Genomic DNA, 16,955 nt, shown 5'->3' on the forward strand with positions numbered 1-16,955 from the left:
AACAACAAAAACAAAAAATTAATACACATGAAGAAGCCAGTTTGTAGAGAGCCCCTAACTTGTCCAAAGTCACATGATTGCTTAGAGACAGGAGGAAGGAGTGAAAAGCTTTTGGCCTGTGATTCTCTGCAGGGATAACCAAATGGAAAGAAAAGGAGGCTGATGACTAGGTCTAATACTCTAGTCAAATGAACCTCTGGATGAAGTGAGTAACAATATTTAGAATGTCTCTAGTTAATGATCACATCTAGTAAATGAACCTGTGCAGCAGGTCTCCTCAGGAGATATCAATTAGACATGTCAGCTAGACAATCTCTGGGGGAATAACAGGGAGAAGTTCAGAATTGAAATGCTCCATGCTCTGCAGTAGGAGGTGACCTTGTGATCTCTAGCTATTATTTCAGAGTGGGAGATATATATCCAATGAGGAAAGGTAGGCCCAAGGGAACTGCTTTTCGGGTTCCCGACTTCTTTACAGAATGTAATTCTCTTGATTGTCTGTACCTCTGAAATTCCTTATAAAGCTTGATATTGGAGGAGACCATGTATGGACATGATTTGCCATCATATCTGTGTGCTCTTTCAGGATCACGTGCCAATTTCAGAAACTTTCTGTTATTCCCATGATCCCTATTAGCTCCCATGTAAATATGAGACAGACAGACTTGGCTATATCAAACCACTTTGCTTGTGGAAAAACTCTCATGCTTATCTGACATATCAGAAACCTATCTACTGGATAAATTACATTTGTGAGCTAAAATACATTTGTCATACAAAAGGGTTTCATTGTAACACTCACACACACACACATACACATACACACACACAGAGAATGTACTTTGAACAAATTCACCACTTCTACAATTTTTATTGAATTTTCCCCTCACTTATTTTTTTTTAGGATACTTATGTAATCGAAGAAACAGGATACATGTGGCTTTACTGTGACTGAGGATAACTGGGAGGGCATATTACCTGAATCTTTGTGATGGTTCTTAGGATTACCTTGGGAGGTGAACCAGGTCTTTTTTGGGCCTCTCATGACTGATCCTATTTTAGGGCTCTTTAGATGTTCACTCCCCCCACCAACTGCCCACGACTCAGGACAATACTAATGTTCTACTGTGAACAGCGTTCACTGCTCATTGCCCTAGCAAGTCATAATGTTCTTTTTCCTGCTCTCCTTTTTAAGGGGCACAATTTATCTTCACACACAATTTTGTTTTAAAATTTAGAAAGGATGATAAAGGAAAATGGTACTCTACCTGGAAGGTGAAGCAAACCTTTCTGTCCTCTGCTTCATAACAAACTGTGTTTATGCCAGAGGCATCAAAAGACAAAATCAGCACACAAGCTTCACATCCTACTGGTTCAAAACCTACCTATCAGGAACTAAATTGTGGCAGGTAAAGCACAGCAAGGGATCAGGGCTTCCTTTGGTGGATGCTAACCAAAAGGAATCTGGCAGGCTGTGTGATCATAGAATACGCACGTCTTGTGAACAGAAGCCCTTGACATCATCTTTTCCTCTAAACAAACTCCCGAAGCTAAGCCTGATGTTTACCTTCGGAGAGTGGATCAAGGGTGTGGATCATGAGCTGGAAGATGCTGTTCCTCATGAGACTGTTGTGGAGGGAGGCAGAACTTCCACCTCGCTGGAGGCGTGGCTTAGCCTGAGCAGAAGAAGCAAAGATACAGTTAGTTCTCAGAGATGTATGGACCGGGCATTAAAGATAAGGTCTTCATCTAGTTTGTGGTCATTGACTTGTGTCACATGATGGCACATGGAATCATACACACACGTCAATAATTTTCAAAGCACATTTCAAATGTCCTGGAAATGGACATGTGGCTGGAGTGGGAGAGCATCAGCCTTGAGTGGAAAAGCCAAGCAAGAGTGCAAGGTCCTCAGTTCAAGCCCTGTTACGGGCTCAAATGTCCTAAGGAATGGCTTTCTCATATTCTTTCCTATAACATTCATGAACTGCTTCAATATTTTAGAGGATCAATAAATTCCAGATAAGACTGTACAAGCTTTAATGTCATTTGCTTATCTCCTTCTCAAAATAAACCATGAGAAGTAGATACTGTTAGTGTTAACTTTAGATAGATGAAGAAACAGTCTCAAATAAAATGTGTCCAGGTTACATAGACAAAAGGTGAAGACATGGATTTCAAGTCTGCCTTAAGATTATTATTAAATTAGTTGGTAGTCTCCAAAATTTTTGGATTGAGCACACTGCAGGTAAAATTCTCTGAGAAGGTCTATCTGTATATTAATGTCCATATTCATATTCATATCTCTACAGACACATACTAATATATGAGCATACAGAACATTTCCCAATGAATGATGAATGCTACTGACAGTAAATGATGGAGATGCTAACATTTTCTCTTTGCTTCCTCAAGGAGCATTTTGCACAACTCCTGGAATACCTCTTCTCTACCCTGGGAATCATTGGTCTAATTCAGTAAGTACTTTGGCCTTTCTTCAGTGAGATCTAGGAGACAGTCCCTTCCATTTTGAATCCATGGGAGCACCTGCCTAGCTTTGCACCAACTCCTAGGAGTTGCCCAAATAAATGAGAGGGATGTTTGAGAGAGGATGAACGAGCTTTCAGGGATGAAGTTCCACACCAATTCTATTTCTCTTATCTTCAAAAGGGAACAATCTAAAAACAAATAACACACTGAGCCTTCTATATTTCGACAGATTTTTATCCTTTTTTTTTCTGCCAGTAGATTTTGTGCCTGCTTATTACAGGCGAAGGTGCTCTGAGGCAATCAAGTTTTATAAGACTGATTTACATAATATCAATGAATTAATTTCTCATTGCACTTTTGGTCCAGAAGTTAGGAAGTTATTTTAAAATTAAAAATTCATTTTATATTAAGTCTTCTCACCTTCTGTATTACGTACTTCAAACGCAAGGAAGAATTTCCCAAGAAAATTTCTATGAGAAGCCATAATTAAACATATTTGAAAAGAGCTATATATTAGACCAACTCATCTTTAGCGTTTTAAAACAGACATTTGACCACAAAGTTAAATAGCAAAACAATTGGGGTGGAAGGTTAGCTCAGTTGGTAGAGTGCTAGGCAATGAGTGAAAGCATCAGGTATTGTTCAAGTCCCAGTCTCAGGCCAAAAGAAAAAAAGTAAACAAATCTGGTTAAGTTTGATTATGGTGGCTAATACCTCTAATTCACACCTACTTGAGAAGGACAAGTAGGAAGATGGAGGTCCCAGGTCAGCTGGGGAGGGCAATGTGGAGCTTGTGAGAACTTATCTGAATAATAATGAAAGCCAGGAAGAGCTGGAGGCATAATTTACCATTATAAATAAATAAAATACAAATAAAAAAGAGAGTAATCTGGTTATCTTGATTAACTTATGAACAATGTTTCCAAACTATTGCAGACGCATCCCTGATTTTGTGATGCTCATTAAAAAAACTGAAACCCATAAATGTGAAACATGAAAGGTGTAATGAGTAAAATACCAGTATGAAGTAAATGGAGAAATTTGACTTTCTTAGTGTCTCTTAGTGTGATTTTCAGTATAATGGTTATTTTATTAAAAATTATATTCTCAAATCAACGAGATTCAGCTGTAAATAAGATAATCAGTCCCTCTAAAAGAGAGACTGTGGCTGTGGTTCAGCTATCTTCTCTGGGATCTCAAGTAATAAGTCTTAAGTCTTTGCTCTTGTTTTTGCTCTGGGTCCTGAGTATCTTCATTACAAGTCCTTTCAGCACTAAAAGTCTGAGAATTCCTTTCCTTTTCCTTTTCCCTTTCCTTGCCTTTGCCTTTCCCTTCCCTTCCCTTTCTCCTTCCTTCCTTTTTGGTTTGAACTCAGGGCTTTATAGTTGCTGGGCTGGAACTTTACCAGTTGGACTATGCCTCCAGCCTGTTTTTTCCCCTTGGTTATTGTTGAGATAAAGTGCTGCTTCCTAATCAGATGTGCCCCTGAGCTATAATATGCTTGCTTTAGACTTCCTGTCATGACTGGGACCATTGGTGTATATCATTGTGCCTACCTATCCCTGTGTAGATGGTCTGGCCATGAACCACGATGCACTCAATCTTAACCTCCCATCTAACTTGGATTGATAGGCATGCATCAGTGCACACAGCTGTGAGTTGAGAAAGGATCTTGTAAACTTCTTCTTGTTCTAGCCTTAAATCACGATTCTCCCAATGTCATCCTCCCAAGTAGCTAGTCACTGGTGTCTGGCTTTGTAGAAAATTTAAATGCTATTTAGTTATAGAAGACTTCAATGATTAAGGTTCAAAATATTTTACAAGCCAGGTAAGAAGACTTCAATACAGTTGAAATTTAATCACTAAGGGCTAACCACAAAAGTCACAAGGTCATTTCCTTGCCATGCTGCACAATATGAAATGTGATAGAAGTGTTAATTGGATAAGAAGTGGAACATGTGATTGTTAGTACTTTTTCATAATCATTGCTATTATAGTTGTTATTCTAGAACTCTGCTATGGATACATTCACATTTAGAATAGCATTATATTGACAGAAGAGCTTGAAGCATTCTTTCAGGCATTCTGATTATATTGAATATGTAAGTCTCACACAACATTTCTTTTGAGAGGACCAAAAGAAACTTTCAATCATAATGTGTGTGCATGCAGATACACACACTTACAAAACAACACTTATCAAGCATTTATTGCATATTGTCCCCAATATCAGCTCAACATCCCTTGGAACAGAAGTTGGAATTTTTTTTACTTTTTCAACTGCTATAAAAGTTCATGCTCAATGGAAGGGCATGAACATCCAACTTTTGAAGCTTGGGACCAAAAATAACTTGCCAGCCAATATCAGAATCCAGTGTTACTAATTGCAGGACAGAGTATCTATATACTCCACCGGATCAGGCCATTCAAGAATTCCAAGGGAGAGGGTGATTTACTGAGCACATAGCTTCCCTTCCTCCCACCCATGCCCCATGCTCTCCACAGGCGCAGGACCAGGCAGACAGAGCTATTCCTTCCTACCGGTAGAGCTGATTCATCCTTATCCCCGGCTGTAGGTGACTGCGTAAGAAGAAAAGGCAAAAACAAAAGACAAATAAATAATGAATTTGATATATAGTCACATTTAATGACATACATTAGTAGAGAGTTTTTTTCCTGCTCCTAGGATGAGTTAAGCCAAAAATAAGGGACAAACTCTGTATTTTAGACAACACATAGTCATTTTTAGGTATATGATAAATTCTCTTGAAAAGCCAATGTTGAATGTCCAATTCAAATGCCCAGTCATAGAGATTAATGATAATTAATGATAATTCTAGCCATGCAGTGGAATACTATGTACCCAATGAGATGAAATTCCTATGTATTAAGAAAGAGAAAACTATCTAAGATATATTGTTAACTGCAAAAATTATTTTAAAACTTCACCTCACTTCATGAAAATAAATTGATAACACTTTAGTATATGCGAAGAAAACGTGTTTTTTGTTTTTGTTTTTTTTTGCAAGACTAATGTCATTAGTGGCTTTTGTAAGGGAATGTCACTTTTCATGAGTTGGATGGAGTCAGTACCAATTACTACACACACACAATAAAGAAAATTAAAGAAAATTAAATAAAGAAAATTAAAGAAGTTTGGTCACTGAACTAAAGATAAGGATTATTGCACATGGAATTCAGATATTTTACTTTTTCGCCTGTCTCTACCAATTCACACGTTCTCTTCTAAAAATGGAAATCTCTTTCCAGCTTGGAAAGGTTTGTGAGAACATGAAGGACTGTTCAGCTGCTTGGAGGAAACAAAGTCAGACAAGGAGACACCGAGATTCTACTGGCATAACCTCACTCACTGAATGGCTCTGCTTCCCCCACTCAGTGTGACCTCTTCTGCAATGTATGGGGTCCTTGTGTTCCCTCAGGTTTAGACCACTGCCCATGTCACTTGCCCTGAACCTGGGCAGAAACAATTGTACATATAAAAAAGAGGTAACTGTTGCAGAGTTGTTTTAGGACCTTCATGAGCTGCCTGATCTCTCGTTCTCTCTCTTCTTTTTAAGCCCCTACCACATACATCATATAAAGAGTAGTAAAATGTTCCCATACCACATAAAGAATGTCCATTCCTGTGTAAAATTTGGAGAGGGTTCTTATAATTCTGAATTTCAAATTATTGGTGATGTGCAACTCATTTAATTTGTGATTGCTGTGCTCAAAATATTGGAACGTTACAAAACTGAATCCTTGATTTGGTTTTACTTTGCAATGCAATATTTTGAGAAGAATAAATTTGATACTTAATGAGGTTGGTACTAAATATTTTATAGCTGTTCAATTAAATATTTGATAATCTTGATTTTTGTAGAAATGCCTTTGTTTTTTGGATTTTAGAATCAATACAATGTATTTGTTCTTTCTAGTTCTGAACACTTTTTTATAGATCCTTAGAGAACTTATGTGTCTCAGATAGACAGAAGGGTTCTAGATTCGTGGTTCTGAGCAGAGTCTATGGGCATCATTAAATTTGCCATAGCTCCCTGATTTGTGGGCTCTTAATGAGTTCTGTAAAAACACTGTAAGAAAATGCTTTCATTAAGACATGTAATTTTTATCTGACTTTCACAACTGTACATCATCTTGATAATAACAATAGAAATATATAAGAAAAAGGAAAAAAGAAAATATCTCTGAGCAAGTTTTGGAACTGGAGTGAATGGGAATTTGGTTTTTGTTTTCTTTCTTTGCTCTGAAAGGCACGATATGAGCCTGCTTCTATCTGGTGGGTCTACTCGTTTTCTCTCCTTCTATATCAGACAGCTCAATAAATGGCTCCACATTTTTCTGAATAATCCTTTAGGAAAATTTTCCAGTGTAGCAAACTCAGCCTTTGAACATACATTGAGAGAAACTAAGAGCACATCTTTTCAGTTAGCAAATTTATAACGTGTGGCTAAATGGGAGAAATAATTATGAGTCGGTTGTTACCCTAGTGGTATCACCCAGCATGAATGAATGGGGTGAGATGAGAAAAGGGTGAGATTCTGAAGAACAAAAGTATTACTAGTGGGGAGTTTGAATTTGAATTAAAAAATATATATAAAGAAATTATTTGAGGAAGAACAAAACAACAACCGAAATCCGTCTTTTGGTGTGAAAACAATCTACCCCGTTGACTTCCTTCTATTTTCCCCTCACAAGCTAGAAGGAGCAGAAAACACAATAAGTGGAAGAGAAATGCCTTATATGAGAGACTTCACAAAGAAAAAGAAAGGAATATAGAGAAGGGGCTAGAATCCTTTGCAAAACTTCCCACTGTTCAATGTCAACAGGAGTTGACATCACTACTTTTCCTTCAAGTGTAGTTTGCAGACATGAAAATATACCAGGTTAAATTAAGCTTGATGCACAAATGGAAGCAGAGGCCATTTCAAATGTCTTTTCATTTTCCTTTTATGTCACTCTGTTGCAGAGTTGATCAGCATCATTATGTGGACTGGTAATTACTGATGTTCACCTCATTTAGGCTTGCATCCTGAATAGCTGCACAGTCCAGTCACTACACTGCAGGTTATATTAAAGCCTCAATTTTAAAGGAGCTTTAATTATGTTGGAGGTAACAAATGATGGCCAGTGTGTTGGTTTGGCCTCAGTGTCATGATTTACTTTTGGATTCAGTGAACATCTGGCGAGTTTATTCTAGTGTGTGTTACAGAAGACTGCTTGTTTTTGAAAAGAAGACTGAAAAGACTTTAGGGATTAATCTTGGCATTCTGATGTGTGTCCTCTTTTTAATCATCTTAATTTTAACACTACCCATTATTATACCATCCAATGTCAATGCCATCTGTTATTGCTTGGTATATTATAATACATCAGAATACTATCAATTTGGGCTATAGTAATTTGAAAGTCCAATTCCTGGTGGTCAGTTTGAAGGCGATGCCAGCTTTAGGAGAATGTTGTTTTGTCAGTCTCCACTATACACAGCAATTCTTCATGATTAGAGAGTTCAAAAGTGCGCCCTGGAATCCTAAACTGAGGCTTTGGTATCCCAGAGCAAACTTCTTCTCACTCCACAGCAACAAGACTTCTAACCAGGCCAGTATGTATAAAATATATCTTTTACTTATGAGAGAGAATTCTGCAATTCAAGTCTTTATTCACTTTAACCCATCCACCTCCCCTGCCCCCAATGACCCTACCTTTTACTTCAGTTGAACAATTGGAATGATGTCATTAATATCTATTGTCTTTCTTGGTAAAATCCCCTTCTTTTTGGAAGTTCTGATACTTATTTCCTAATTGTTTTAAATGTATCCAGATTTTGCCCAGATAATAAAATAAATAACCCATTTGAAAGCAGTTGTATGGATAGAAACCATTCTCAAGTCCTTAAATCACCTTTCTTCCTTTGACCCTGGACAGCCACTAGTTGAGAAATAATTTTGCCGAATATGATGTAACTTTGTTCAAAACTTTGCTCTCCATACAGAGTCCAATTATCATTCCTACATATTAAAATCAGGCAAATATCTCAAGTGAATATGATGTCTTCTTTTTCTTTTACTACATTTTCCTATAACAAACAAAAATATTTGAAATATTTTTCCTGAGAAAAAATAAATAAACCTCCAAGTCTTTTGGGAAGACTTAGATAAGAGGTACAAAAAAATCTAAAACTTGAAATCTAAAAGGAAAAATAAAACCCCTTTCACCTCTCATCTTAACTAGATGGAAAGCCATTTTCCTCTCCATTTACATGTCTTATCGTGTTCCTACAACATTAAAGAAGGAAAGATTAAATAAATTTCCACAGGGAAAAACCACTAAGATATAAAAATTCGAATTGCTTTACATTGGATTCTGGGTAATTGCCCCACAATCTCAGTTCTTCAGGAAAGCAAGAATGTCTGACTGACAAGGTGCTGAATGTAGACATACCTACTTCATAATCCTGTTTTACAGAGATTTGGGATGGAGAGAAAGGGCAGCAATGATCTAAATAAGAAGTTTCCTGATGGAGCACTCTCACGTTTCAGAAGCAGAACATTTATTTGGTCATTTATTTGAACAGTCTTATGATCAGGAAATATTTTGGATTGTTGAAAGATATTTGAAAGTAGGTAAGTTGAAGGGGTGGGGGGGTGGGGGAGATGGGAGAGAATGATGAAAGTGTGGCATAGCTGAAGATGCACTGAGCTCACAAACTGACTTATTGAAGTGAAACTCCCTTGTACAACGACTTAAAGGCTATAAAAAGCAAACACATAAAGTTTACTCTAAAAATTGGAAATGAAAGAAAGTAGATATATCTCGAAAGAGAGGAATGAAGGAGAAACTGCCTAGAGACAGTCGAACAAGAGTTTGCTTTTTAAATAGTTGTGCATGAGAGAAAATAAAGTAGGATGAGGAATATTGTCCCAGGAGTTCAGGCTAAGACTGTGGGGCTCACTTCCTGTGTGTGTCACTTCATAGCTCTGTGACCTTGAGCAGAGCACTTAAAATCTCTTAATTAATTAATTCCATCATCTGTAAAATTAGGGACAATGATAGTATCTAATTCAGAGGGCTTTTATGTGGATTAAATGGGTTAGTACATGTAAAGTGTTTAGACCAGTGTTGGATGCACAGGCACTGGGTATTAGGAAAAGAATGGCAAATCACCTAAGAAAACAGTAATCTCATGCTATCAGATGGATTTGGGAATAGGGCAATGTCTGAGCAAAGCAGAGTGAACTGTTAAGTGAGGCTTAGAGTTTCATAAGACACTAGAGGATGGCCAAGTAGGCATGTCCTAACTTGGCAGCTGTGGCAGGAGGAAACGCCACAACTGATGCTTTTGTCTTTAACTTGGTTTCCGCCAACTCTCCTGTCCCATAAATTAGCACTTTACGAAGGGCACAGGCTAGGTCAGCACCATGTAGTTCCAGTAACTTACTGAAGTGCTTTGATCAATAGGTTTTCTAGAGGTAGAAAATTCAGAGAAGGTAGAACCCAGAACTGGATTTACAGTTTTTCCTCAACTCTGAAATTTTTTTTGGAGGGGGGAGGGGTTGTTTAGTTAACACACTGACTCAGTAAGATGTTGCTTGTGAGAAAGGCCATAGGCGAGTCATGAGTCCAGGTTCTTGCTGGAATATCTACTTTCTCTACTCTGGACTCTGCTTCTTTTATGGGGGGGGGGGGGAGGGGTCCGGTCGTGGGGCCTGAACTCTGGGCCTGGGCGCTGTCCCTCAGCTCTTCAGCTCAAGGCTAGCGCTCTACCACTTGAGCCACAGTGCCACTTCTGGCTTTTTTCTTTTTGCTTATGTTGTGCTGAGGAATCGAACCCAGGGCCTCATGCATGTAAGGCAAGCACTCTACCACTGAGCCATCTTTCCAGCCCTGGACTCTGCTTCTTACATCCAGGAAGCAGTGTGTGTGATGATTTGTGGGCATGTTCAGCGTAAGGGCCTAAGTCCCTATTGAAAAATCATGATTTGACTGAAGAATGAAGTACAGAACCTTCACAACTTTGAAAAAAGTTTAGCTCATGAGATGGCAGCTTGTCAGAAAGACAGGAAGATACATCTATTGGAATTTACTCTGAGATAATTGGGAATCCACAGTAAGGCGAAGGCACCACTGTAGTGTTAGGATAGTCCTGGACCATCGCTGGCAAACATACAATTGTATACAACCAGTGTCTCCAAACGATATTGATTATATGCCATTATCAGAAACATTCTGAACAAGTATGAAATTCTGATGTATATCTGTACTATTATCTATCATTTTTCTATCATCTGTCTATCTCTATGTACCTATCTATGTACAACTGTCAATCATTAAGCAAAAAGGACTAATTTCTTTCCTCTTTTTTTTAAAGATAAAAATAAATACAAGTCCTAAGAGTTTCTTCTTGCTTTCCACATAGGCATCATGTGGATTCCACTGGGGTATTAGCACAGATCTTTAAATAGCAGTTCTTTAAATGCCTTTCACAAATTTAGCATTCTATATTGGGAGTATTTGTACACAGTTTCTTCCCATACCCTCACAAATACAGGGAGTTGTATGGTCCTCCAGGACAGGATTCACATCTGTGTCTTCCAAGGTCCCTGCTTGTGGCTACCTAAAATGCCATTGGTGAGTGAGCCACACAGGCACCAGTAGCTGTGGGCTTCTGTGTCAGTAAAGGAAGTCTCTAGCTACTTATTCTACTAGCGAAAGGAACAGTAATGGTGATCATTTAATTCTACTTCTTTAAGGACTGCTTCATCATTCTAATCTTAAACAGGTATGTGGAAGACAGTAATCTCCATTTTATAAATGAAGAGAAAGAGTGCGGGGGGGTAGAGAGAAAGAGAGAGAGAGAGAGAGAGAGAGAGAGAGAGAGAGAGAGAGAGAGAGAGAGAGAGAGAGAGAGAGAGAGAGAGAGAGGGGGAGGGAGGGAGGAGGCAGGGAGGGCCTCAGGCCTTTTGTGCATTTTGTGTACTAAGCAACATTTCACTTAATTTAGGAATTAACAACCTCTCTGCCAATGCCATCTCCATTAATATACTGCCATTAATATACTGTATTGTATTGTTTGAGACATTCTCATAATTGCTAATGAACAATTTTGATATGCCAATCAAATACAATCTGTTAGTGGTGCTCTGTTCTGGTGTTAAACCAATTTTTTTGACTAGTTAAGAACCCCAAATGAACTAATCTATTATCTCCATCACCTTTCTTTTCCTTCCTTCTTTCCTTCCTTCCTTCCTTCCTTCCTTCCTTCCTTCCTTCCTTCCTTCCTTCCTTCCTTCCTTCCTTCCTTCCTTCCTTCCTTCCTTTTGTCTTGGGGATTAAACCAAAGACCTCAGGTATGCAAGACAAATTAAACTTCTAACTTACTCATTTAAGGAAAATAAACAGAAGTGATATTTTTGAAGTTCAACAAATGCTAGAGTTGGAAAATCGCAAGAATAATAGTAAATAAATTAAGCTGGGTGCTGGTGGTTCATGTTTGTAAACCTAGCTACTCAGGAGGCTGAAATCTGAAGATCATTGTTTGAAGCCAGATTGCGCATAAAAGTCCATGAGGCTCTATCTCCAATTAACCACCAAAAAGCCAGAAGTGGAGCTATGGCTCAGTGTGAGTGTTTGCTTTGAGCAAAAGAGCTCAGGGACAGCAACCAGACCCTAAGTTCAAGGCCCAGTACCCATCCCTCTCCTCTAATAGCAAACCAGGCAGATTTCAATCCATCAAAGGGTATATGCCAAATGTTTTACATATAAAAACCTATTGAATCATAATAATAGGTATTTTAGCCACACCTGCACTCTTTGTTACATGAAGACCCTGAGGCTGAGAAAGTTTGACTCATTTATCCAAGGCCATATAGTAGAATAAAGCAAATCTTGGCTCTTAGGCAGCTCAACTCCAGATTTTTCTGAAGTGTTGGGCAAACAAGAATTTCCTTGCAGTGACATGTGGGGAGAAGATTGCAGGCAGAACAACTCCAAATTCAATAAAAATATAAAGAAGCATTTATGAACTTTCAATGGAGGCCAGGTAATTGCTGCAGATTTAGAATGACAGATTTTGTGTACATTTTGTATATTTTTGCTTTGTTGTATTTGTGATCTAGTACCTAGCAGTAGAGGAAGTATAGAAGCTATTTTCTTATCTTTTGGCTCTTTCAGCACTATTATTTTATACTTACAACTGTTATGATATGTGTGTGTGTGTATGCATCAAGTGTGTGAGTTGCATGTTGGTCCTGGACTTGAACTCAGTCCTGGACACTGTTCCTGGGCTTTTGTGCTCATGACTAGTGCTGTATCACTTAAGTCACAGCTCCACTTCCAGCTTTTTGGTTGTTAACTGGAAATAAGAGTCTCATGTACTTTCCTACCCAGGCTGGTTTTGAATCATAATCCTTAGATCTCAGCTTACCAAGTAGCCAGGATTACAGACATGAGCCACCTGCACTCAGCTGTTATGATTTATAAAAGATTATTTTGGCTCTTGAAGGTCATGGAGGAACTTGTTATGACCTTCAGAATGGTATTCCCTGTTGTCACTGTTTTTTGTTTCTGTACCCTTTGTCTTGTATATAAGTTTATCTGATTTGGAGAAGAGAAGGGGAATCACCGAAATGAGTGAGACAAAGGGTGAACAAATGCAACAGCGATACTCACTAGACACTATGTTGAAAATGAACTTTACAACTTGGAGAGGAGGAGGGGAGCCAGGAGAGGGGAGGGGGGAGAAAATGAGGGAGGGTAACTGTTCAAAAAGAATGGTACAGTTTCAAGTAATGGTGTAAATCCCCCCCTCCCATATATCAAGTTGACTTGCACTAAGACTTGCACTAAGACTTGCTCATCAGTAACTAAGTAGGAAAAGGACTCTCTAGGGCTCCACTTACCACTGTGGCTAGAGATGTGCTAGTCTTTTGATTTCTCACATTTGAGGGACTAGTGTTTTTGTTTTAAGGAAATAACAAGCTCAAAAAAGAAAGAAAAAATCATTCACAGTATTTGAGGACTCAATGGTATACACTGATTCGTAGGTTGTAAATAAAAAAAACCCATCTATTTGCTCATTTAGTAATATTTTAAAGCATGTATTTCACCCATAATATATTTCAGGAACTACCCGATGTTCTATGGACTTAGATGTGTCCTAAACAGAAAAAATTAACGGAATCAGAAAGGACTAGAGGCATGGTTCAAATGACAGAGCCCCCGTCTAGGAAGCACAAGGTCCTGTGTTCAAACCCCAGTACTATAAAAAAGAAAGACTGCATCTACAAAAGTATAAATTAAACATATAGCAGAACACTGTAAGTCTTTAATTCATTGAGTAGATACTTAAAATGCCTTGTGCCTCTGATAAAATTGAAAGTATGATTTTTCACAATATTATTGATAAAGTTTCTTGCCAATTTTTTTTTTTTTTTGGTTGGTCGTTGGGCTTGAAATCTGGGCCTGGGCACTGTCCCTCAGTTCTTCAGCTCAAGGCTAGCGCTCTACCACTTGAGCCACAGTGCCACTTCCAGTTTTCTGGTCATTAATTGGAGATAAGAGTCTACCAACTGGGCTGGCTTTGAGCCGTGATCCTTCAATCTCAGTCTCCTGAGTAGCTAGGATTACAAGTGTGAGTCACTGGCACCCAGCTCTTGCCAATTTTTTTTTTTTAAATAAATGTTCTAGACTTAAGAGCTCAAAAGAGGCCCAGAGGAAAAGATTATTATAAAGTTGAATGCAGTATAATGGGAGTTTGATACATAATAATTTCCATATTTATGGTATCTTAAATCTAAAAGAATAACCTTATGGATAGAAATGTTAATTTCTGATGCTAGAAATTGTATTGGCACCATGTTCTGATCCGCCAGGACCCTGACACAATTTTCATAACATGTAAGAAAAATATAGACACAAGATTTGCTAAATTTAGTTTTGACATTTCTAGGATGCAAATGTATATCCTAACCACTGTAAATATTTAATAATATGAGTGCAAATAAGTAAACTTGAGAAAAATAGTAAGAGGCACAAAGATTAAGCATTGGAGAATTTTTGTTGGAAATGTACTTCCATTGAAAATCGGTTCTACCTCTTGATTTGCTCTTCTGTATCTAAGAGAAACCAGGAGGTAGCTAAAATCATTCATACCACAGATGGGAGTTTTAAAAGTGGGGCACAAGTATGTTCATTCTGAAGACTGGTTGGCTGCTTGAATATCCCATTCATGCCTTCTTCCTATTCATTATTTTCTATCATTATCTCTCTCTTTTCCACTATAGAACACTCTTTTGGTGGGCCCAGAAAATGTCTATTTTAGTTTGTATTCCTCCAAGGCACCTTACACAATGGTGCTAGATGCTCAATAAGGCATTTTTAATAATAAATAAGTTCAATCATTTATATATATATTTAATGATCCCATTTGTCCAATTATAGTGAAGCTAGAAGGCAAATGTTTTTTTTTTTGCTCAGCTCAACATGGAAATGTGTAATTTTTCTTTTGACTTTTTTTTTTGGTGGTATTGGTCCTGGGGCTTAAACTCAGGGTCTGAGCATGGTTCTTTTGTTCAAGGCTAGTGCTCTACCACTTGAGCCACAACTCCACTTTGGGCTTTTGGTAGTTCAATGGAGATAAGACTCTCAGGAACTTTCTTGCCTGGGCTGGTATTGAACCACAATCCTCAGATCTCAGCCTTCTGAGGAGCTAGGATTCCAGGCATGAACCACTGATGTCCAGCCTTTTCTTGACTTTTGATGCTGTCCCAGTAATTTTTGCACCATTCTCTTTCAACTTATCAGGGATATGTACTCTGACATGTCCATTATTTTCTCATATTGGTGGAAATGCAATGATGTCAAATCTCCCTTCTTTGAACTTCTCTTTTAGTTTTATATATATGTATATATATATATATATATATATATATATATATATATATATATATATATACACACACACACACACACACACATACACACATATGTATATATACTGATTTGCTTCCTTCTTTGGAATGGTAAGTTTCTGAGAGATAGTGTCTTGTATACTGCACATATATTGATGTTCAGTATCACTTGATATTTTCATTGCTTATTGCAAGTGGTGGGACCAGAGCTTTGCAAAGAAAGGAGGATGCTCAAACAGGAAACTCACAATGAGTGAATAAAGTATGAGGTGGGGGATCCAGTGTCAGGGTTTAGGTCTGCAGAAATAGTTTGAATAGTATAGCATAGTCTTAACAAAAAAAATTCTTTGTTTTGATCCCTGGGTTCTATTGTGAGGATACTTTAAGTTGGAAGCCAGTCTTCCTTTTGGTGGCTCAGCTGGATCTGAAGTGCTAATGGCAGAGATGAGTTCAGATGTGTATTTCTCTAATGGTTTATGATGTTGAGAATCTTCTCATGTGCTTATTTGCCACTTGTAGAGTCTCCTCTGCAAAATAATTGTACTTACCATTTTCCTATTTTGTATTTGTGTTGTTTGCTATTTTAACATCATGGTTTGAAAATTCATTGTATATTCTTGTGCCTAATACTAGGTCTTGAAGACATTCTCCAGTTTTTTTTAAACAGAAGTTTTATTGTTTATGCTTAATTAAGACAATGATCCATACCTATCCATATGGACCTATCATTTTTATATTACATAAAATGACTTTCTCTTTTAGCATTTTAATAAATCAGTCCAAGTATATTTCTTTTTTCTATGTATATTTTAGTTTTAATTGATATAGTAATTGTACCTAATTATGGGCACAGTGTGACATTTCAAATACATTGTATGTATGTATTTATATAGTATAATAATCAGATCACAGTATCTAGTACCTCCATGAGAAATTAGGATATTTGGTCATGATCTGTTTATGTCCATGGGTATTCCAGTGTTACTATACCCATTTTAAAGACTGAGAGGAAGGCTGAGTGAGGTTAAGTAACATCTCAAATTATACAGGCAGAATGAAATTCGGGGAGTCTAACTTGAGCAGTATGTGTATTTTTTGCAGTGGTAAGGATGGAACTTAGGGCTTCGTGCATGCTAGACAAATGTAACTCTGTACCCTAATGCCAATATATACCTGATCCAAGGTACCAGTGTCTTTATGTTGTCCAAATAGACATAAAAAGACACTTTGAATACTGAATTTCCCTTCTGTCCAGGATGCTAAAATTTATTCAGGAAGCATAAACCCTCTAATCTTAGAACTACTTAAAGAAACAGAGCTTTAAGTCATTAGCTTTGCTTCAAACAAAAAGTACATGATTTAGAAAAGAAACTATGACTTTCAGCATCATAAATCCTTCTAATCTTATAAAGACAAAATTCACGTAATCTTCAAGGTGTAAAACGAAAGTTTCATCGTAGAGGTCCTTCACTTCTTTAGTTAAGTTAACTCCTAGGTATTTTATTTTATCTTTTTTTTTGGGGGGGTCTGGTCATGGGG

General features: G+C 37.6%; 1 protein-coding gene across 6 annotated transcripts in view; it reads right to left on the reverse strand.

The window, feature by feature from the left end:
* Slc24a2 (solute carrier family 24 member 2) overlaps positions 1 to 16,955 on the reverse strand; it is a 246,706-nt gene that overhangs the window by 93,320 nt on the left and 136,431 nt on the right. For 5 of the 6 annotated variants that reach the window (XM_070007950.1, XM_070007941.1, XM_070007906.1 and 2 more), the window contains exons 3-4: positions 5,032 to 5,070; positions 1,568 to 1,676 (exon numbers count right to left, since the gene is read on the reverse strand). In XM_070007950.1, the coding sequence (XP_069864051.1) occupies positions 1,568 to 1,676; positions 5,032 to 5,070 (148 nt within the window). The remainder of the gene's footprint in view (positions 1 to 1,567; positions 1,677 to 5,031; positions 5,071 to 16,955) is intronic. The other variant, XM_070007933.1, reaches the window with a different exon arrangement.

This window comes from Dipodomys merriami, unplaced genomic scaffold, assembly GCF_024711535.1.
Source record: "Dipodomys merriami isolate MVZ:Mamm:240054 unplaced genomic scaffold, mDipMer1.0.p SCAF_11, whole genome shotgun sequence".
NCBI lineage: Eukaryota > Metazoa > Chordata > Mammalia > Rodentia > Heteromyidae > Dipodomys > Dipodomys merriami.